This window comes from Gracilinanus agilis, chromosome 2, assembly GCF_016433145.1.
Source record: "Gracilinanus agilis isolate LMUSP501 chromosome 2, AgileGrace, whole genome shotgun sequence".
Lineage (NCBI taxonomy): Eukaryota > Metazoa > Chordata > Mammalia > Didelphimorphia > Didelphidae > Gracilinanus > Gracilinanus agilis.
This window is the reverse complement of record NC_058131.1, coordinates 273,459,233-273,483,188: the sequence shown is the minus strand read 5'-3', so window position 1 is coordinate 273,483,188 and position 23,956 is coordinate 273,459,233. Positions and strand designations below refer to the sequence as shown.

The following is a 23,956-nucleotide window of genomic DNA, read 5'->3' as shown; positions in this document are numbered from 1 at the left end:
ATTACTAAGGACTAAAAGGAAAACCTATTGAATATTTAATTAGAAGCCCCAGCCTATAATTTTTTAGCTTTTGACTTTGATTTCTGAATTTTACTCTTAATTTTCCCATATGATATTCAGATACATCTCTCATGTTCCTAGATGGAAGTTTTCATGTATTTTTAGATTAAATACTTTGTCATGGATATATAGATCCTGATACATTCATTCATTTTAAGATCTACTGAGATCATTATTGGTTTGGGGTAGACTCTTAGAATTTATCATGTTTTTCTGATTGTTGACTTTTTTGGCAGGTTATCATGTCATCAAGGAAGAACTTAGAAATCAGTAATCTTTGTACATAGAAGACCTTAGAACAGAGACACTTCCTTTTATCATGGGCCATGCTTTTCAAAGCAGCTTAATTCTTTTCCTTTTGGGATAGAAAGCTGTTTTAACCATTTCACAAGACTGAAAATGGATAATAAATTCATCACTATGCTTATTGCTAAGATTTTAGTTGCAGTGTTTTCCTTTGGTTAAAAATAACTTAGATTTGTCATTGTTGTTTTTCTTAGGTTTGTCTTTTTCCCCCACAATGACTTAATTAAGAAACTCAGTAGTTTGATTATTCCCAACTATACCAGTATTTTGCCAGTTTGCTATTCTAATTTTGGAAAGAGAATGAAAAGTTATAGGTAGTTGTTTTGTCTATGCCATCTCAGAACTGAAGCATAGATTTGCTGCTTTTGTTCTCTTTCCCACAGGCGGGAGTGGGATATCCGGCTACAGGAAACATTGGGACCCCACTATGTAATGTTGTACTCAGCAGCCCATGGAGTACTATATATGTCAGTATTTATAAGAAGGGACCTCATCTGGTTCTGTTCAGGTATGAAACAGGTAGTGAAAGAAAATATAAATTATTTCTGGTAGGAGTAGAATATTATTATCATTGTAATTAGAAATACAACAGTGCCTCTAAAAAAAATTGGCCTTTTGTTAAAAATAAAGAATGACATTTACATACATATTCTTGTTACAGCACATCTTTCTGTGATAATAAAAATGCAGGAGTATAACAAAACTAGTAGGTTCCAGGAGAGTTTTTAATTTCGAAAAACAAGGCCATATAAGAAAGTCAATACTTCTTATAGCTCTTCACCAAAGAATTCTACTAGAGGCCCTTAAATACTTGACTATATGTTGATTACACAAAAATATTCTGCTTCTTTAGGGGTCAAATTTGGAGGAGCTTCAGCCATTTGGAAACATAGCTGTGGAACTTAAGACAAAAAAGGCCCTGAGTTGCCAAAATGGCTATGACTAAAGTCAACATCCTTTATTCTTAATGAAAAATCCTGGGACCCTCACTCAGTCTATTTGTTGAAACCACTAAGTTTATTTCACAAAAAAATCTGTCCTAGCTCAATATTCTTATTGCTTAGCTAAACATAGCATGGGGACCAGAGGGTGTTGAGGCGGGGGGGGGGGAATGGCAGGTTAGAGGTAGGAAAATCCCAAGAACTGATAGATAGCCTGCTGGTGAGAGTAGAGACAAGAGAATTCTAAAAAGTAAGTACAATTATCAAAACATCGCATCTAGGGTAATTTAGTGTTGGGGGAGATAACTCCTGTCCACCATAAAGAAAGAGTAAACCTAATCTGATTAATTTGTTAGACACTCCTCTTTGGGAAAGGTTGAAAAGGCAACAGTATTATCAAATAAATAAAGAGTATTAGTAGGAAAGTAATTCTGTGTTCTTTTTCTCTCTTTCCCACAATCAGAGGTGGAATATTCAACAGTAACAACTCGAATTGTGTCTCAGATAAAAACCAAAGGGTCACTGGGAGTCAGCTTCACTTTTTTTGGCACCTCCTTTCTCTTTATCACATCTCACTTCACTTGTAAGTCATTTATTTTCTTAATTAAAATGTTCTATTTTTAAAACTTCTGCTTTCATCTCTGTACTTGAATACCTTATGTAAAGTACCACTTAGTTACTAATGCTTAATATTCATAAAACTACTAGATGTTTTTCTATTAATCAATGAATTCTTTACTCTGTAATACACAGAGCCCTCCTGACCTCCGTTCTTTGGAATCCATAAATCCTTCAAGGATTGGCCTATGGCCACCTTCTCTATATTATAGGACCATTACTGATCCCTCCTCAGTCATTGATGATCTCCTTACCCTACAGAGACATGGTATCTACTTGTCTGACTACGTAGTTATTTGTTGTCTCTTTGAGGGTTGACCATGTTTTGTTTTTTGTATCCTCAGAGCTTAATTATGCCTCAGACATAGTAGAAACTTTATAAATATTTGAGTTGAATTATATTGAATAAATATAGCTTATGAATTCAAAAATGCCTAACTCCAAATATATAAAAGCACATAAACCTAATTTGTACGACATGTTATAATTGTTCCAGACACCGTGTTCAAGGTTCTTTCAGATATAGCCAATTTTTTTTAATGTGAGGAGGAGAACTAAGACTTTCCTTCTACTCCTATTGCCAAAAATATATAATGCTTAGAGGGCCCTATGGTAGGGAAAATGAGAAGAAACCTTAGCATTCTTAATCAAACCAGTTCTGGATACTTTTAAGAGTAAAGTATGATGAGCTTAAAGTGGATGTGAATCCCTGTATCACACTAATGATTTCATCTTCAATATTAGATCTAATATAGCTAAATTTACAAAGTTTGATCATTTAACAATAGCTAGCATTTATATAGCATTATATAAAGCACTTTACAAATATTTTCTTATTTTATCCTCACAGCAACACTGTGAGGTAGGTGCTGTTATTAACTCCATTTTACACATGAGGAAACTGAAACAGAGCTTAAGTGACTTGTACAGGGCCACACAGCTAGTGTCTAAGGTAGGATTTGAACTTAGATCTTCCTGACTCTAGGTCTGGCACTCTGTATCTATTATGCACTTTAGCATTTTAGAAAAAACATTACCCTTTCTCCTTCCCCTTCACTCTACACCCAAAAATCAAATTAACCTTTGTGTAGAGTTGGCCGTTGAATTTAAGCTATCGGTTATCTCCACATTTGGGGAACTAGTTCTTTAGGGACCAGAATAATAAGGACTAAATTTTCTGGGTGGTTACCTAATTTACTATAGCACACTAAAGTAAGGATCTTTGTTGAGACTTCCTTGTAGCACCATTTTTCTTTTAACCAGTCAGAAAGCTAAATAAGCATTTTGACTTCTTGAGACCTTAGAGAAATTGTCTGTTTTTCAAAAGGTTAAGTAATTGGGTTGTGTAAACCAGCATGGCTCAGGCCTTCAGAATCCTCTTCCTCAATCTCCTTCCCATTCTCCTTCAGCATCACTCGGTTTAAGTTACCTCTTGCATAAGGGCAAGTGTGGAGTTTTGTTTGGCAGTGATCTTGAAGATGAGACTGTAACTTTAGTGAGGCCAGTTTTCTCCTCAATATAGTTGACTGACACAGGGCAGAAAGGGTAGGGCACCCAAGTATGAGAATCACATGACTTGCATTGTGTTCTCAACTCTGCCACTTAGGACCTTAGATGAATTACTTGATTCATTCAAGAGTTCTTTTGGCCTCAGTTTCTTTATATGTTAAATGAGGTGTTTAGGCTAAATGATGTCTTTAATTTCCGGAAATTTGACATTCCAAGATTTTATAACTGTTGTAGCAAGACATTTATAAAACAAGAGCCAAAGACTGGTCCCCAAATTTGTAGATACCTGTTAGTTAAACTTAGTGGTCAAGTCTGTACAAAGGGTAATTAACTTTTTCAGGTGGAAGCAGGGAATATATTCTGATTTAAATCCCTAAGCTTTATACATTTGGCCATATTAGATCAAGTTCGGAAAATGGAATCATTGTGATTTAGGAGTTTATGTCTTCTTTAAATCCATTATACATTAAATGCCCAAACAGTATCTAGACCCATTTGAATTTATGTGTCGCACGACTTTGTCTTCTTGCAGCTGGTGATGGGAAAGTATCTGATCGACTGTTAGACTACAGTAAAACTATTCAGGCACTTACACTTCCTAAGAATGTTCCAGATACAAACCCATATCGATCTAGTTCCTGTGAGTATCTATATGCATTTTTTTTTGCAAAATGTATTTTTTACAAAAGGTACGACATAGGTATTGAAATAGAGTAAAACAAAGTCCCTGATCCATTGGTAAAGGTAGTAATCAATACAGTATACTTTTCCTTATAGAAAGCAGGCTTAAGGAATATGCTTTCTCAGGCTGTAGCAACAGATGGCCAGTGGAACAAGAGGATGGCCCCTCGAGGAAGGGATAAATCAGGTATAGGATAAGATATACAAAGGAATGTCCATCCTCCCCAGTTTATGGTACATCTGGCTTATGTCCAATAAGGCTTGATTGCTATAGTCATTCTGCCCCAGTTATTAAGGCCACATTTCACTTATTGTAAACTTTAAAGCCATATATCCTTCTTAGCTTTGTATGAGCTCATTTTACCTTTTTACCTCTCTCACATATGTAACCCTATAAAAACTGCCCGCAACTTTACCTCAGGGCACTTTCACTAGGAAAGTTGCCCTGGCCAGTAGGTATGTATTATTATTATTCAGTAGATTAATAATTAAATATTGGTTCCACCAATTTAAACTCCTGAGTGTCCGGACTCACTTTTTGAAGTAACCCACTTCAATTATTTTTCTCTGGGTAATTTGTAATAAATTGCTTAGTCGCTTAAACAGAAAGCATTCTTTTTGCTGTGCCTTAGGGAGTTATTTGATAGAAAATTTTTTTTAATTTTAATTAAAATATAATACGGTAAGCATTTATTAAGTGCCTATTGGATGCAGACTCCTTTGCAGAGTTCTAGAAGTGATACAAAGGGAGCAACTCAGTGGTTCATTGGATTGAGAGCCAGGCGTGAAGACAGGAGATCCTAGGTTCATATCTGGCCTTAGATACTTCCTAGCATTTTGACCCTGGGTGAGTCACTTAATCTCAGTTGCCTAGCCCTAACCACTCTTCCACCTTGGAACCTATACTTAGTATCACGATTCTGAGATAGGAGGTAAGAGTTTTTTTTTTTTAAGTGATACAAAGTTTAGATAAGTCATTGTTCATACCCTTAAGAGTCTACTATGGGCACAAGGGGTAATGGAGATAGCTATTTTTCTACATAATATGATATATAAAGAGGGACAAAACAAGGAGGGGCAGATAGGGAGGTTGTTTGTTTGTTTGTTTGTTTTTTTAACCCTTACCTTCCATCTTAGAATTAATACTATATATTAATACTATGTTCTAAGGCAGAAGAGTGGTAAGGGCTAGGCAATGGGGGTTAAATGACTTGCCCAGGATCACACAGCTAGGAAGTATCTGAGGCCTGATTTGAACCTAGGATCTCCTGTCTCCAGGCCTGGCTTTCAGTCCACTGAGCCACCCAGCTGCTCCTGAGGTAATTTCAAGATCAACAAAGCCAGAAATAACTGATAGCAAACTAGTCACAGATAAAATTGCCACTCTAAAATAATGTTTATTTAGCCTCCTCATTACAAAGTATAAAAGGACATAATTTTAAATCTCCTTAGCCACAACTATCTATAAGGGCCACACTCATGCTTATTGGCTCCATTTGGCAGAAGAAAATTTGAGATAAAGAAAAAGTAACTTGTTCATTTAAAACAGGAAGATTTCTTTTATTATTCTAATTTGGCTATTAGTACTATGCCTTGTCATTAGATGAACCGTAGTTATCTTAAATGGAAATTTTAAAAATCTGGAAATTTTAAAATTTCAGTATTTTATTTAAATGTTAAAGTTTATATATTTTATTAAAAACATTCAAGGAACTATTTACATTTAAGTTTATTTCAATATATAAAGTATTACAGTTTTCCAATAATTCTCTAAAAGTTCTCATGAAGATTTTTTGCCCATTCACCCTCATTTACTTTTCCTCTTATTTGATTATAATTAGAATATAATCTGTTCTTTGGGTAATACTTTTTTCACTTTCCATTATTATTTCATAAAGATCTTTCCATGTTCTTTATATTCCTTATACTTATTGACTCTAATTACATTTTAGAATTCCAATACCGTTATGTACCATAATTTATTTAACTGTGTTCCATTATTGAATATTTCTCACTTTTTTCACTTATGAATAATGCTATTAGGAAAATCTTTGAACAGATCGCTTTAAAAAATTTTGTTACTAGCAATGAATTTATTGAGTCAAGGGGTATGATTAGTTTTGTAACTTTTAATGTGTGTGATCGGATTGCTCTAAGAAAATATTCTACAAACTTGAAATCCCACTGGAATGAATGTTAATGCTTGTTCCTTCACAACCCTGCCAGCATTTCTTTTTGCTAACTTAACAGATGTGAAGTGTGATATCTCAAAATTGTTTTAATTTGCATCTTTTAAAATATTTGTTTAAAATGTTTTTTACTTGATTATTAGAAACTTATATTTTTTATTTTGAAACTTTCTTTTTATAATCCTTGTCTTTTTATTAATGTCAATTTTTTATGCATTTGAATTTCAACTTGAGAATTCTAACAAATAATGAGTCATTTGCATAGCTAAGCAAATGTTCCTGCCATAGATCTAGACTAGCTTCTCTGTCTATTCCAGAACTGGTCTCCTTTTTCTCTAGATAGCCAGTCCTCAGCATTTAATGAGTACCTGTTGAGAGTATTTGTTGGGCCGTTCAGGGCTTTTTGTACAGTAAGTACCCCTACTAGTTTTGTTTTTAATTCATGGCTAAAAGTCATAACCGAAAACTGCTTATGTTGTAGTGCTCAACTAGAAAATATGGCACCAATAAACTCTCTAACATTTGCTTCAGTGGATGTCACAACTCGATTTGATGAAGTGTTCTGGTTTGGAGACTTCAATTTTCGACTGAATGGTGGACGGATGGCAGTAGAGTCAATCCTGAAACAGAATCTGGAGTTAAACATGTCAGAGCTGCTTCAACATGACCAACTTCTAAAAGAAATGAAGAAAGGTAAAAACAGTATTGTATTTTTTTCTAGGCATTTTTAAATTTTGGAAGACTGAGTTATTTTGGACTGCTGGACTTTGTGAAAATAAAGACAGAACCTCAGGACATACAGTCTTACCATCCTTGCACTTCCTTTCTACCTTGCAGGATCCATCTTCAAGGGGTTCAGGGAAGCAGACATTCACTTTTTCCCTTCATATAAATTTGATGTTGGAAAGGACAGTTATGATAGCACTTCCAAGCAGAGGACACCTTCTTATACAGTAAGAAGTCTTCTTTCCTTACTCTTCCCAATAGGGAGGCAGTACCTTTTTCTCACTGTTGAACTGTAGGTTCACATATTCCTGAGAGTGTGGCTACAGTTCATGATGTTTCAGTTCTATGTGGCTATTTACGCATCTTCATTGACTTAATCTTCTTTCTGAGTGTGATGCTTGGATAGCACCATCTATGGCCATCTTCCAAAACAAATCTTTATTGTCTACAGAAACCAGGACCTTACTTAATCTATTTAATTCCAAGATTGATATCCAACTGGAAAATCTATACATGTGGATTCTTTTTTTTTTTTTTTTTAACCCTTACCTTCCATCTTGGAGTCAATACTGTGTATTGGCTCCAAGGCAGAAGAGTGGTAAGGGTAGGCAATGGGGGTCAAGTGACTTGTCCAGGGTCACACAGCTGGGAAGTGTCTAAGGCCAGATTTGAATCTAGGACCTCCCATCTCTAGGCCTGACTCTCAATCCACTGAGCTACCCAGTTGTCCCCTGTACATGTGGATTCTTGATTGTCACAATGAGTATAAGAATAAAAATGCCTCTATGTAGAAACTGCTTAGAATTTTTAGCCAATGATACTTTTTTATTGATTCCCTAGAATCAGACTTGATTTCAGCAGACTGTAGTGGGATAATATAATTGGCAAGAATTTATCATCGATTAATTATAACTATTAGCTTTAAACACTAAAAGAGAACTCCACATATTTTCTCAGGCTCATGTTTCTACAAAATAAATTGATAGAAAAGATAGATTCCTTTGCATAAAGGAACTAACAGGACTAACGTTTAAATATATGAATTGCCCATGTCCTTGGGTACAAGTTGACTTTAGGACTTTAGAAACTTCCTGTGCTGTAATTTGCTGTGAAACTCTCCCCTATAATGGCAATACTTCCTGAAAGGTCAGAGGTTAAAAAAACCATTAGATTTGTTATATAACTATTAAAGCTCTGCTGGTAGAACACAAAGATTCTGTGCATGTAGCTATCTTCTTATTCTTTCATAACGCATGAGAAAGCATGCATCTTGCTTATCAAGAATTTATTGAATAGAATCACCCATAAACATTAGTAAAGAAATGGATTTTTATTCTAAGGTACACTTTGAGATGGCTTTGTATTCTAACATTTGAATGTAACCTCCTCAAATCCCCAGATTGTGAGCATAGGTAACTTTCAAGTGCATTATATTCTGGGAAATTGAAGTGAATCCTGAAATGGGTTAAGATGAGTGGTGTTTGTTTTAAATCATAGAACATTAGAAATGAAAGGGGGAAAACAAAATTAGAAAAGAACCAAATCAGATCCCTTTCTCTCACTTCTATGGTTAGAAAGAAAATTTTTTTAACCAAACAAGCAAGCAAAAAAAAAAGATCACAAAAGATAAAATAGATAATTTCAATTAAATAAAATTGGATGCTTTTGCCCAAACAAAATCATCTTAACTAGGATAAAGAAGGGAAGTGATTGGGCAAAAAAATCTTTGCAGCCATTTTATATAATAAAGGTATATAGAGCATATAAAGAACTAACACAAATTTATTATATAACCAGAATCCATTTCCTTTGTTTAAGTGATCAAAGGACATAAATATTTGAAAGAATTGTTAAAATGTTAACAGTCATAGCAAAGATTGCTCCAAAAGCAATAATAGGAAAAGAACTGCAAATCAGAAAAACTCTGCCTTTTCACCTCAAACCTAGCAAACTGACAAAGATGATAAAAGATGAGAATATAGTATGGGAGAAAGTTGTGGAAAGATAAGCATGTTGATGCACCATTAATAGAACTGCAAAGGGGTCCAATCATTCTGGAAAGCAATTTGGGATTATGCTAAAAAATAACTAAAATGGCCATAGCTTTTGAATGGCAGATGCCATTTCTAGGCATATACCCCAAGGAAATTAAAAAAAAAGTTCCATGGAAATATGTTTTGCAAGATAACACATGTATAACCTATATCATTTCCTATATCATTTTATCTGCCATCTCAAGGAGAGAGAGAACATGTACTGCAAAATGTCAAAAAATTATTATTAAAAATTGTATCTCCATGTACCTGGGAAAACTATAATTTAGAAAATAAATCTTAAAAAATATTCCTACAATTATCAAAATGACTTTTAGCACTTTTTATAGTAACAAAGAATTAGAAATATTATTAGTGTCCATTGATTAGATAATTGCTAGCCATGTTGAAATCCATGAATATGTTAGTTTAGTCTAAGAAATGATGAATATAAAGAATCATAGGAATACTTATATGAATTGATGTAAAGTGAAATAAAAAAAAACCAGGAAGCCAACATACTGACTACAACAATGTACATGTAAAGAAGAACAACCACCACAAATAATAAAAATTGAATGCTGTGTCTCAAAGAAAAAATAGGAGAATATACCTCCTTTCTCAAGGTTTGGATACCATAGGTGTGTAATTTTGCATATCTCACATTTGGTTGATATGTTGGTTAGTTTTGCTGAATTGGTCTTTTCTTCTTATTTTGTCCAAGTATAGCTCTCTGGGAGGGCGAGGAAGAATGGTATATTGGCAAATGTGTAGGCAAAGTAAAAACAAAATATGTCAATAAAAATTTTTAAAGAAATATGAAAGGTGAGCAGATCATGTGTTTCTATAGAATTCGGCTTAGTTTCCCTGCCTTTTGTAATCTCTCCCTATAGGACCGAGTTATTTATAAAAGCCGTCAAAAAGATGACATCTTCCCAGTCAAGTATTCTTCCTGTCCTGGAATCAAGACTTCTGATCACCGCCCAGTGTATGGTCTATTCCGAGTTAAAGTGAGACCTGGGAGAGACAAGTCAGTGTCCCATTCACACATCTCTTTTTACAAGGGGTCAGCTAATCTTAGGGTTAGGATTCCCAGTGTTCACTGATTCTTGTCAGGTCTTCAGGTGGTGATGTTTGAATCTGGGATTTAACCTAATGTAGGAGCTATGTAAATCAGGGATACCAATAGCATAGGCTGGTAGCCCATGTTAAAGTGATTATTTCATATTGTTTTGTTTGAACTGTATTTGTGTAATACCCCACAAAAAAAATACAGAATTCCTTTTTTCCTCCCACCCAGAAGTCTTTGTGATTAAAAAAAAATTAAGTTGAATTTGAATCTCATAGATTATGATTTTCTAAGGAAATAAATGTGTATGTATGTATATATGTGTACATACATATTTGTATGTGATTTTAATTTTTATCTCACATGAGAAAGAGGTTAGTTTAAAATCATTTCTAAAGTAATTCATTGAAAACAGGCCCAATTTAAAGCTTACTTTCATATTGTTTTTCCTATTTTCTATTGAGTCATGAAGTTTTATGATATAGAACTGAATGGAACAATCAAAGATGGATGGCAAACTGGCTCTGCAGCCAGGAGAATAATCTTCTTTAGAGCAAAGGCTATTTTTTTTTTGTTTTTGTATGTCCAGCACCTTGACCACAACATATACTTTAAACATTTGATAAATCAAGCTTATCTTGAACATTAGAAAATAAGGGTAACTAGGACTGGAGAGAATATCTATTGATATATTCCCTAGACCAGTGATGGGCAAACTACGGCCCCCTGAAATGTTCTATATTCAGCCGCAGGACATTATTCCTAATCTGATGAATACAATGAGTAGGATACAATACAATGAAACTTTGAAAGAGTTGCCTTAGAAACAGACTGACAGATGAGCATTTCCTCTCCTTTGGCCCCTCTTTAAAAAGTTTGCCCATCACTGGTCTAGACCACTGATCTCCAAAGTGGGACCCCTTTGAGGAACGTGATAACTAATCTTGTTTCAGTGCATCCATCCTCTATCCCAACATTACCTTGTGGCTCTAAGTTCCTCATTGGAGAGCAGGCTCTGCATTCCAGGGCAGTGATCAATGAGTTTACTTTGTATTTTGAGTTAGACATAGTTGCACAGGATGAATAGACATAAGTGGATTGAAAGCTGCATCACAATTTTCGTTACATTATCTTCTTTCCCACCTCCCTGAAACGTAATCCACTTCCCTATTTCTGTTAAGGGCACTACCAGTCTTCTAGTCATGCAGGTTCAGAAGACTCCTCACTTTCGCTTTTCTCACAAACAGAACCAGTTATTTCCTGAATCTTATTTCTACCTATCCATTTTTCATATCTGGCCCCTTTTTTCTCTACTTACACTGCCACAGCTCTGGTCAAGGCATTTTGAAACCTCCCTTGAAAACTTTGTTATCCTCCCTCAGCTCTCTTCTCTTCCCCATAGCTTCCACAAGTGGAAGTCACCTCTATACCCAGTAAACTCCAGAGGCTCCCAATTACACAAAGGATCAAATGTCATTTCATGTTTATCTTATCCTTTTAGAAATGTCTATTTTTGCATAAGTTTTATAGTACACATAATCATTAGTATAGCAGTACGTATAATAAATAAGCAAATGTACGTACCTAGTTGGAGAGGTTTAGAGACCACTGCCCAAGGCATTCTTGTCTTCAACCACAAAGATACCTTTATAAAGGTACCCAGAAAATGTATACATGTGCAAAAGGTAAAGGAATCTTATTTTGTTCTAGTTCTTACACATTCCAACTTGTTGCTTGGTTTTGCAGATAAGAAGCGATAACCATGTCATAAGTTTCTTTTTTCCTTTTCAGCATTCCTCTATCTGCAGGCAAATTCGATCGAGACCTGTACTTATTAGGAATTAAAAGACGCATTTCAAGGGAAATTCAGAAACAGCAATCACTTAAAGATCAAAAATCCAGTATGATTTGTACTGTTTCCTGAAGGACCAGCCCAGCCTTGCAAGAACTTAATAAGCTGACAATAAGGGAAGATCGCCTGGCAGGCCAAATGAATACTTCAGTCTCTGTGTGAAGAGAACTTACTGTAAAAGACTGAAGTATTTTTGTGTGTGATCACCTATTCCAGCATTAATGAACCATGAAGACTATCTTAAATGTTGTTCTGTTCTCTCTATCTTATAAAAAAAAACTGTAACACACTGGCCGTGAAAACTCTGTAATGGTGTGGTACTTAATTTATCAGTGTCCGAGGAAGGACAAGTATCCTGAGAACAATTTGCATTTCTTGTAAATAAACAGATCGCTCCTCTATTTGTAGTACCTTCCATTATGGGCAAGGCAAATTATCCTTATTGACATTTCAGGTAATTCTAGCCTTTTTCAGGGTTCTAAACATTATATTCCTTCAATAGCATATCAGTGGCACTCTGCACTGGCAGGCACCTGAATTTTAATTTGTCCTGAACAGCTTATATGGCAATACCTTATTTTCTTAATGTTTTCTGCCAAAGAACTCTTTAATACCTGACTAAATTTCCCTCTCTTAAATAATATCTATATTTTTGCCATATGCCCCATAGTTAGTGAATCTTAACTCTTGTAGGTCCATCTGTGTTCTCACATTTAGCCTCCAAACCCTGATATATATCCTTTCCTATAAACATCATTCTTCTTGTTATTATTCAATAGAATGCCACAGGATAGCAAGCTATTTGCTTTAATGGCCCATTTCTCCCTTACCCGGGGCATCAGATTATGGGGGCCATTTGGCAGTTGTGCCTTGAGGAAGTTTTAGAGGCTAAACTTGTGGCTTAAGACCACCTAGGATTGTCCCCAAATCCAAGAGACATTAAGAGGACAAGAAGCGACAATCTGGTTGCCCTTACCAAACCATGGAAATGACTGAAAGCCAATTTGACTCCAGAGAAGGAGAGTACGTGGTGTGATTATTCTCCAAGATTAGTACAGTACAGGCAGTGTTGTCACAGAACTTCATTGTTTATCCTTAAGAATTTTATCAGTTGCAAAGATTCCTGTGAAAGTTACCTCCAAGTGCCATTTTATGGAACTACTTCAACATTTTTGGGCAGTGGGAACATTTTAGAAAGGACATGCTTGCAAAAGCAGATGCTCTTGTTGTTTGCACTGTTCTTGTCATTTGCCTTTTTTTCTTCATAGAATCAGCCATAGTATAGCATTATTTTAAATCCTTTTCAGTTATTTGTCTGATGGTTTGGATATTTGGAGTGTCATCATTTTGCATTAATCCTGGAGAATCAACTAGAGATTTTTAAGAGGGTTTATAATTATTACTGTTGTTTTCTTGTCTTATATTCAAAAAAATGTTATGCCTTGAATATGTGGCAATCAAGGTGGATTCAATCTAGTCTTCTAAATTAATATTTATTTTTCATATTTATATATTAAAATAAATATATATATATATTACAGTTTTTTTAAGTGAACCTGGGTCTTACATGTAGGTATGTTTCCTTAGTGATCTTAGAACGCTCACAGAAAAATAGATGTAATATTAAAAGTTGAAAAGTTACGATTAAAAAACAACTGACCAGAATCTTTCTGTATTTCAATTAAATAATTTTTATTCACTAATCCATAAGTAAAGTTTAATGTAAATACATCAGAAAATAAAGCATATTTAAGTAAGACTCCCAGTTTCTGCCATAGGAATAGATTACAGTATTTGAATTTCTAGATATAAACTTGTGTTTGAGTCAACAAAGAACTTTTAAAAAACAAAATACAACATTTAAGACATTGGGAGAAATCCTATTTTATAGGTAAGATCCTATTAGGAAGAATTCTAAGAAGCTGTTCAATTTATTTTACTGGAATGTTGTTTAAAATATTGCTTGAATAAGGGGACCGTACATTTCACTTAAAAAGCTTTGTTATATTGGTTTTTGTTGTAAAGATTTGACCTGGGCATATTTTTGCAGGGTCAATCAGAAAAATGTTTTTCTTCCCCAAATAATGTAGAGGAGGAATAAATTTTACTTCTTCAACTTTCAAGTGTAATTAATACATGAATTCATTTATATAGTAGTTTGTGATTAAGAACTTGGGAGGAAAAGCACTATATAAACCTGTTTTTTAAAATCACTAGTTTTATGTTGAGTAAATTACTTAACCATGAACATTCAGATTCTTTGTGAAATAAACCACTCCTGGAAAATTATAGTTAAAGTAATTTTGAGCAAAAATTACAGTTGTACATATTCTCCCTGAAAAGAAAGTTATTTGCCAATTTCCCAAGCAATAATCAAATGTTTAATATTTTGATTAGTCTGAGTTGCTTATTTAAAAGAATTTTGTGTTTCAGATCTCTGATAAATTGTTTTCATCTTGATTTTTTTTTTTACTTAAGCTACACATTTTTTTGTACTTACAGAATTAAAACTGAGTTGCCAAGAAACAAACCCAAAATGTGGTCTGTGGTTTCGTAATCTTCCCTCGTATTTCTTTTTCGATGAACAAAAAGCTATCTCTTAAGTTGTCTTCCTTACCCACCCTTCCTTATAACATGGGTAAAAAGTATTTGTAGTCAAGCAAGCAATTCCCATATTGAGCATATACAAAAAAAGTAAGTCTGATTCTGCATCTTGAGTTTATCACTTCTCTGTTGTGAGGCAGATAGCATGTTTCATCATGAATCCTCTGGAATTGTGGTTGGCCACTGTATTGATCAGATTTATTAAGTATTTCAAAGTTATTTGTCTTTCCAGTACTGTTATTGAATTAACCTATTTTACTCTGTAACAATTTATATAGGATTCACTGAAACCATTTTTCATTTCTTACAGTATTTCATTCAATTCATAATATGTTCACCCATTCCCTACCTAGATGGACACCCTCTCTCAGTTTCCAATTCTTTACTACTACAAAAAAAGCTGCTATAAATACTTGTGTATATATTGGTCCTTTTCCTCCTCCTTTGATCTCTTAGGAGTGCCTAGTGGTACCATCCCTGGATCAGTGGGTACACACAATTTAATACCTTTTTGGGGGCATAGTGCCCAATTGCTTTCAGAATGGCTGGGCCAATTCACAGCTCCACCTATGGTATATTAGTGTGCCCATTTTCCTGCAGCCTTTCCCAACATAGGTCTTTTTATTTTCTGTCAAGTTTGTCAATTTGTTGGGTATGAGGTGAAATTTCAGAGTTCTTTCAATGTGCATTTCTATAATTATTAATGTTTGGAACATTTTTTCATTTCACTATTGTAAAGGGGGGGCAATAATGTAAGGGGTTAAAATTAAAGGGTTGGACTAAATTATTTAAGAGTATGGTTGCCAGGAATTAATTACTCAATTCCAAATGATTTTTATGGTAATTTATTTACAAAAGGAGAGAGAGTGAAAGTAAGAAAATCAGAGAGAGGATAGGGTAAGATATCTAACCTAACATGCTAAGTATTTTGCTCCGGCCCCAGGCTCAACCCAGGCAGGGCTAATTAGTCCTCAGCCAGAGGAGCCTCGAGCTCATCTAAGGGCTTCAGTCATGAAGCCTCTCTCAAGAAGAGAGGCATTTCCTGAGGCTAGTCCCTTCAGAAAATCCAGGAAAGGAGTCAGTCTTTTTCACTCACCCACATGGTAGTTCAAAGGGAGAGATTTACGAGCAGTCTCACCAAGTCCAGGGTCTTAGGTCCATGAAACAGATTCTTTATCAGTCTCCAACATGAACTTGGAACTGCGAAGAACGAAGAACATCTCACAGGAAGTTGTAACTCCTTTTTAAAGATGCTTCTTTTGCATCACTTCCTGTGCCTTCCTCTCTTTTTACATGGATCAATTACAGTCTATAGTTTTGCTTAGAACTGCCTAGGGGGTTTCTCATTTGTCACCCACTTTTGCATATGTGGGTCACAGACCTCCCCCACTCGAGTGTAAGTGGGGTGTATATGCTCCTGGTAATTAAATCTAAAAATCGGTAGGGTAGAGTTAATCCCATCTTCACACTATTGATGACTTATATTTCTTCCTTTGAAAGTTGCCTATTATATGTTTTCACTATTCATCAATTGCTTCTCTTAGTTTTTCAATTTAATTTCCAGTATGATACTATAATTTTCAAAAGAAATTTTCAGAAAGGTTGCTACTAATTAAGCTAGCATGTCTGTTTCTATGAAATCAAAAACTGACGTGTGAATGAGGCAAAAAGTGTCTATGCATAGCTAAGGACATTGTTTTTTTATGAAATATTCCATCTTAACATTAGAATATTATGAAGAGATACATTAAATGCTTAAGCTTCTGAACTCGTCTTTCTAAACTCAATATTTATGGGGCATTAGTATGTTCTTTGTACACACTGGATACTCAATATATGTTGAGGTTGATCAAATACCTACCATGTGCTGAGAATGAGGATATAAAATCTTTGCTATTAAGGAACTCATGTTCTACCGAGGAGCCATCTGGGTATTATCTGTAGCCAGATGATAATTAAAGCCATGGGTGCTGTTGAGATCAATAAGAGTAAGAAAAAGAGGGACTAGGACAGTCTTAGAGACATCCATGATAAGAGGGCAGGTGAATGATGATCCAAGGAAGGCTTATTGCCACAAGTAGGAGGATAAAACCAGTGGCAGATACCAAGGAAGGAGAGGGTATTTAGGAGCAAGAGGTGGTGAATAGTGTCAAAAGTTACCAAGAGATCAAGAGGGAAAGAGAACCTAAGAAAAGGCCATCAGATTTAGCAGCTGAGATCATGTATAAATTCCATTCCAGTAGTGGGGGTTGGAAACCGTGTTGTTGAGAAATGAATTGAAGGTGAAAAGATGACAGCAAAATGGCTGTATCCCTTTTCTTAAACATTTGCTTATGAAAGGAAGAAGACATAATTTGGATTTCCTGCCAAGATGCCTGCCTGAGGCAACCCAGTTTTACTTTAATTGTAATATATACTCCAGCAAACCCCCAAGTTCACTTTCTACTGAATAATTGAGGAATCCAATGAAAATCCAAATTAAGTAACAACTTCTTCCACCCAAGCAATGCATAAAAATTTGTCCAGAAGCCCATAGGCCACAGAAAAACATATTCCCCTGCTCCTGAAAAGCCAGTGTGTGCACCAAACAGGGTGAGCAGAGACAGCCAGGAACATATGTAGCCTGCAAGGCTGTGTTCAGAGGCACCAAGAGTGGAAGTCTTCCTTGAGAAAGCTCCAAGGTGGCTCTTAATTCCAAGGGCAGCAGGCAGGGATTGAATGTACAGACCAATGCAATTGCCTGGTGATAGAACAGGGACAGTTCAGCCTAAGGAGTTTTTGTGATCCCTAATAATCTGGCCTAAGGTACCACCAGAGTGGGCCCTACAGATCCAATTAGGAAGAGCTATAAAATGTGATGCTAACATTCAAATGGGGAAGAACCTCAATGCCTTCAATGTAATGATTGAAGTAGTAATGGATCTTAAGGGCAGACTGGTTCTATTTTAAGGATTTGAAGAGGGGAAAGGGAAGATAATAGGAGAAGGAATACATTACCATAGAAAGGATTTTTCATAATTGAGGCGCATAAAGGATAAACAAGGTGTGGAATTTTGAGTCAAAGAAAGATTGAACACACAAAGTTTGGGGTAGAAATACATCCAACTCAAGAGGGAAAGAAGAGGAGTAGGGAGTAGGGGTTGAATTAAGAGGGAGGATAATACTAGAGAGGAAATAGAACCAAAACGAACTGATCCTAAACAATTAGAAATAGGGGTGGGGATTTAGAGATAAAATCTGAAGAGGGATAGGGTGTCTTAGATGTTTTCCCAGACAACTGGAAAATGGCTGAACAAACCAAGGTGTATAAATATAACAAACGATGGTCTTGAGGTGCAGAAAGAGACATTTTTGGATAGGACCACTACATAAATTTTACTTGACTATGCTTATTACGAGAATTTTCCCTCCTTTTATATCAGTTTGGGGGGCGGAGGAGGTACCACCTTATACCTATCAGATTGGATAATATGACAGAAAAGTAAAATGATACATGTTGCAGGGGGTGTTGGAAAATTGGGACATGAATGTACTGTTGGTGAGTTGTGAACTGATCTCATCATTCTAGAGATCAATTTGGATCTCTGCCCCAAAGGGCCTAAAAACTGCTCATACCCTTTGATCCAGCAATACCACTAATAGATTACTATTCCAAAGAGACAAAAAAATAAAAGGGGAAAGACGTATTTGTTTAAAAATATTTAAAGCAGCTCTTTCTGGGGTAGCAAAGAATTGGAAATTGAGAAGATGTCCATTAATTAGGGAATGGCTGAACTAGTTGTGGCAGTTAGTTGTAGTGTATGATTATAATGAAATGCTATGATTTCAGAAAAACCTGGTAAGACCTACAAGAACAGATGCAAAGTAAAGTGAGCAGAATTAGGGGAACATTGTACACAGTAACAGCAATATTTTATGATGAACAGTTACAAATGATTTCACTATTCTTAGCAATACAATGATCCAAGAGAATCCCCAAGGACTTATGATGAGAAATGCCATTCACCTCCAGAGAAATAACTGATGGAGTCTGAATAGACTAAAACATGCTAGATTTCATTTTATATCTTCATTTTTTGTTCAATTTACATTCTATCAAATGACTAATATGGAAGAATGCTTTACATTATTGCACATGCAAAATCTATATCAGATTGTTTGCTGTCTCAGGAAAGAGGAAGAGGAAAAAGGGAGAGATGGAGAGAATTTGGCTCAATTAAAAAAAAAAAAAAACCTCAAGGGATGTCCCTCAATTGGGGAATGGCCGAAAAAATTGTGGTGATATGATGGTGATAGAATACTATTATGCTAGAAGGAATGATGAACTACTTGATTTATATAAGAACTGGAAAGACCTATATAGACTGTTATGGAGTGAAATAAGCAGAACCAGTGTGGAACCATCAAATGTAATCAATTTTGCTACTAATAGCAATGCAATGATCTAGGACAATCCTGAGGGACCTAGGAGAAAGAATGCTACATTGAGAGAAAACTGAGAGTATAAATGCAAAAGAAAAACATATGATTTATCACTTGTTTATATGGGTATACAATTTTGAGTTTTGGTTTTAAAAGATTACTCTATTACAAAAATCAATAATATGGAAATAGGTATCATATTATAGATAACACATATAACCCAGTGGAATTGCTTGTTAGCTCTGGGAGGGGGAAGGAAGAGGGTAGAGGAAGAAAAAACAAATCATGTAACATAGAAAAATATTTTTAAAAACATTTTTTAAAATAAAATTGCCTAAAAAATATAAACTACCAAAAAAACAACCCCTCAAGGTTAAAAATCACTTTTACATGTAATTGAGGGGGGAAAATACTATTTTGTAAAAGTGCTATGATACAAAAAATAAATAAAAATAACAATGCCCCAAAAAGAGCCATTTAAACAATTCTGAAGAGAAATTCAAAAGATAAACAGGACAATTCTGAAAGTAAGATATAGATCATATACTTTAAGACAAAAAAATCAAGTGGTATGAAATAGAAATATCAGTTTTATATAAAATTGTCTTGATGGATAATCAAGGGAGAGCAAGATAGAAGAGAAAGTACACAGATTCAACTGATCTCTATCAAACTACCCTCCAAAAAACTGATATAATGCCTGTGTTATTTGGAATGTTGGGGGTTCCACTGAGAGGTATTTGGGGCTCATTTGAGCCTTAAGATATTTAGATATATGACAAACTTCCTGTGGACATTTAGGGGACTTTGACACTACATTTTCCATGACTCAACAGGTTTCCGGTCTTGATGTGAATGAATTTAAAACGTAGCTTAAATTGGGAGGTCCGGCTTGACACTGGCTCTCTTTTGTTTCCTGTGTCTTTGGTGAGCTGCCCTTTTTGGCACAGGAGAAAATCAGGCACATGGTCTAGGGGGAGAAAGGTCTGGTGGGGACCCAGTACAGAGGGGTGTATGACTGTGGAAGCAGTGCCCTGAGACTGTTAAAGGAGCAGAGGAACAAGCAAAGGGACCACCAGGAGGCTTGACCCTAAGAAGAACTAGACCTGAGACCTCAGGAGCCTAAAGAGTGCAGACAGACCCTGAGTGTGAGGATAAAGCTGAGAGGGCACACGGCTCACAATGGCAAGCCAGAGACAAGAACCCCAGAAGAGAAAGATCAAGAAGAAATCTTTAACACTTGACAACTTTTACACAGAAAAAATCCAGACAACAGAGCAAACAGCAGAGGACAACAAATAAGTAATCATATCCAAACCTTCCCAAAAAAATGAAAACTGGTCACAAGCTATTGAAGAGTTCAAATCTGAGATGATGAGAAAGATGGTAGAGAACTGGCAAGAAAATAACAGTTTAAAAGGCAGAATTTCGCAATTAGAAAGTGAGGCTCAGAAATCAAATGAATTGATAAGCAAATTGAAGAGGAGAAATGACCAGCTGGAAGCCTTGAAGAACCAAACAGACCAGATTCAAAAGGAAAACCAAAAGATTATAGATTAAAACCAGTCTCTAAAGGCTAGAATTGGGCAATTAAGAAAAAGAGAAACTTGAATGAATAAGAAAAACAGGATATTCTCTTACACAGAAAGAGGGCATAGGAAGGGGAGGGGATGAATACTATTATAAGAAGGAGAGGAAGAGAGCATTAAGAGGTAATATTTAAATCTTACTCTCAGTGGAATTAACCCTGAGAGGGAAGAGTAGCTATATCTATTGAGATATAGAACTCTATCTAACCCTACTGAGAAAGTCAGAAGGGATAAACTAAGGGGAGCAGAGGAGTGGGGAGGTCAAAAAAGGAAGGGGAGGAGAAGGGAGAGGGAATTCATTAGGCCTTAAAAATAAAAAGAGGGGAATAACAAGGGAGGGGGTAGAAAAGAGAGTAAATCAAGGGAGGGGACAAGGGTTACTGGTTTAAAACAAATCACTGGTTTAAAAGGAAATAGCCTAAGAAGAAGGGGTAGAACTAAGAGAGGATAGCAAAATGTTGGGGAATATACACCTGATAATTATAACTCTGAATGTGAATGGGATGATTGATTATACTAAATTAAAAAGCTTTTGTACAAACAAAAACAATGCAACCAAAATCAGAAAGGAAACAGCAAATTGGGAAAAAATCTTTATAACAAAAAACTCTGACAGGGGTCTAATTACTCAAATATACAAGGAGTTAAATCAATTGTATAAAAAATCAAGCCATTCCCCAATTGATAAATGGGTAAGGGACATGAATAGGCAATTTTCAGATAAAGAAATCAAAAGTATCAATAAGTACATGAGAAAGTGTTCTAAATCTCTAATAATTAGAGAAATGCAAATCAAAACAACTCTGAGATACCACCTCACACCTAGCAGATTGGCTAAAATGATAGTAGGGGAGAGTAATGAATGTTGGAGGGGATGCAGCAAAATTGGGACATTAATGCATTGCTGGTGGAGTTGTGAACTGATCCAACCATTCTGGATGGCAATTTGGAACTATGCCCAAAGAGCGATAAAAGAATGCCTGCCCTTCAATCTAGCCATAGCATTGCTGGGTTTGTACCCCAAAGAGATCATAGATAAACAGACTTGTACAAAAATATTTATAGCCGTGCTTTTTGTGGTGGCAAAAAACTGGAAATTGAGGGAATGCCCTTCAATTGGGGAATGACTGAACAAATTGTGGTATATGCTGGTGATGGAATACTATTGTGCTCAAAGGAATAATAAACTGGAGAAATTCCATGTGAACTGGAAAGACATTCAGGAACTGATGCAGAATGAAAGGAGCAGAGCCAGAAGAACATTGTACAGAGACCAATACACTGTGGTAAAATAGAATGTAACGGACTTCTGTACTAGCAGCAATGCAATGACCCAGGACATGAGGGATATATGATAAAGAACACTACCCACATTCAGAGGAAGTACTACAGGAGTGGAAACAGAAGAATAACTGCTTGAACACATGGGTTGAGGCGGACATGATTGGGGATGTAGACCCAAAACTACCACACCAATGCAACTATCAACAATTTGGAAATAAGTCTTGATTGATGACACATGTTAAAACCAGGGGAGGGGGCAGCTGGGTAGCTCAGTGGGGTGAGAGTCAGGCCTAGAGACAGGAGGTCCTAGGTTCAAACCCGGCCTCAGCCACTTCCCAGCTGTGTGACCCTGGGCAAGTCACTTGACCCCCATTGCCCACCCTTACCAATCTTCCACCTATGAGACAATACACCAAAGTACAAGGGTTTAAAAAAAAAAACAAAAAACAGGGGAAATGAGCATCGACTATTGAGGGGGAATTTCAGGGGTTAAGGGGAAAGTAAGAACATGAATCATGTAACTATGATAACTTTTCTAAAAAATAAAAATTATTTTAAAAAAAGAACATGAAATATGTAACTAGGGGAAAAGGTTCAAAATAAAAATTAAAAAAAAAATAAAATAATGGTATAACTTTGGGAAAGTCATTTAGCACTGCAAAAAAAAGCACCTCAATAAAATAAAATAAAAATAAAAAGAACCTCAAAATGACAGGAGTCAAGAACCAACACCAAGAAGGAGTAAGAAGGCTCTCCTGCTAAACACAACTTGAAAGGTAGGCAGAGAGTGTTGATTTTCATGGGATAAGGGGAATCAGAAAGAAAACTGCAGAGGAGTACTAGCCAACACCCACCCTCCTTCCTACTGTGCTAGGTTCTGCAATTGGGCGTAGAATAACTATAATTACTCCAGGAAAGAGACTACACTAGCAAAAAAGCACCTCAGATCCACACCAGCCCATAGTGAGGCCCAAAAGTCCATAGCACTGGGTCCTTTCAAGCCTGCACTGCTGTAGTGAAGACTTAACCAGAGGCTACAGGGCAAAATAGCTCACACTGCTGAACCCAGTAAGCCAGCAGCAGAGGAGACAGATTCAGCAACAGCTTTCAGAATTCCCAATCTATAGGCAAAAAAAGGTGGGAAAGCGAGCAAACCACAAAAGAAACATTTAACACTCAAAAATTTCTATGGGGACAAACAGCAAAGAGTATGGTGAGATCTAAGCAACCACATACATAAAACTTTTTAAAAGGGGGGAATTTGGCCTTAAGTTCTGGAAGAATTCCAAAATCAAATAAAACAGTTTGAAGAGAAATGGGGAAAAGAAATAAAAATAAAGCAAAAAGAAAATAACAACTTAAAAAGCAAAATTGGTCAACTGGGGAAAGAGGCACAAAAATCCAATGAAGAAAATATTGTCTAAAAGATAGATTTGACTTACTGGAAAAAGAGGCAAAAAATTCAGTGAAGAAAAGAGTGCAATGAAAAGAAGAGTGGACCAAATAGAAAAGGAGAATCCAAAAGTCATGGAAGAAATTCAGTCTTTAAAAACTAGAATTGGGCAAATAGAAGCTAATGACTTCAAGAGACATCAAGAAACAATAAAAGAAAAAAAAAAGAATGAAAAAAATAAAAGAAAATATGAACTATCTCATTGAAAAAAAACAACTGATCTGGAAAATAGATTCAGGAGAGACAATTTAAGAATTATTGGAGGGGGCAGCTGGGTAGCTCAGTGGAGTGAGAGTCAGGCCTAGAGACAGGAAGTCCTAGGTTCAAACCCGGCCTCAGCCACTTCCCAGCTGTGTGACCCTGGGCAGGTCACTTGACCCCCATTGCCCACCCTTATCACTCTTCCACCAAGGAGCCAAAACACAGAAGTTAAGGATTTAAAAATAAAAAAAAAAATTGTTATCATTATCATAGTAGCTAGGAGAAATATACATAGACAGAGAGTGTAGTAGAAAGCTATTTAGGATATGTAAAAAAAAACAAACCTAGTGCTGAAAAAGGGGATTGTACTAAGAGAAATGGGGAGACGTAAAATGGGTAAATTAAATCAACTAAAGAGG

General features: G+C 35.8%; 1 protein-coding gene across 1 annotated transcript in view; it reads left to right on the top strand.

The window, feature by feature from the left end:
- The window catches only part of INPP5E (inositol polyphosphate-5-phosphatase E), a 21,320-nt gene extending 8,946 nt beyond the window's left edge, over positions 1–12,374 (top strand). Inside the window, exons 5-10 of the mRNA XM_044659680.1 lie at positions 1,771–1,890; positions 3,967–4,074; positions 6,836–6,997; positions 7,142–7,257; positions 9,957–10,093; positions 11,924–12,374. Of these exons, the coding sequence (XP_044515615.1) occupies positions 1,771–1,890; positions 3,967–4,074; positions 6,836–6,997; positions 7,142–7,257; positions 9,957–10,093; positions 11,924–12,056 (776 nt within the window). The 3' untranslated portion in view covers positions 12,057–12,374. The remainder of the gene's footprint in view (positions 1–1,770; positions 1,891–3,966; positions 4,075–6,835; positions 6,998–7,141; positions 7,258–9,956; positions 10,094–11,923) is intronic.
- Positions 12,375–23,956: the final 11,582 nt, after the last annotated feature.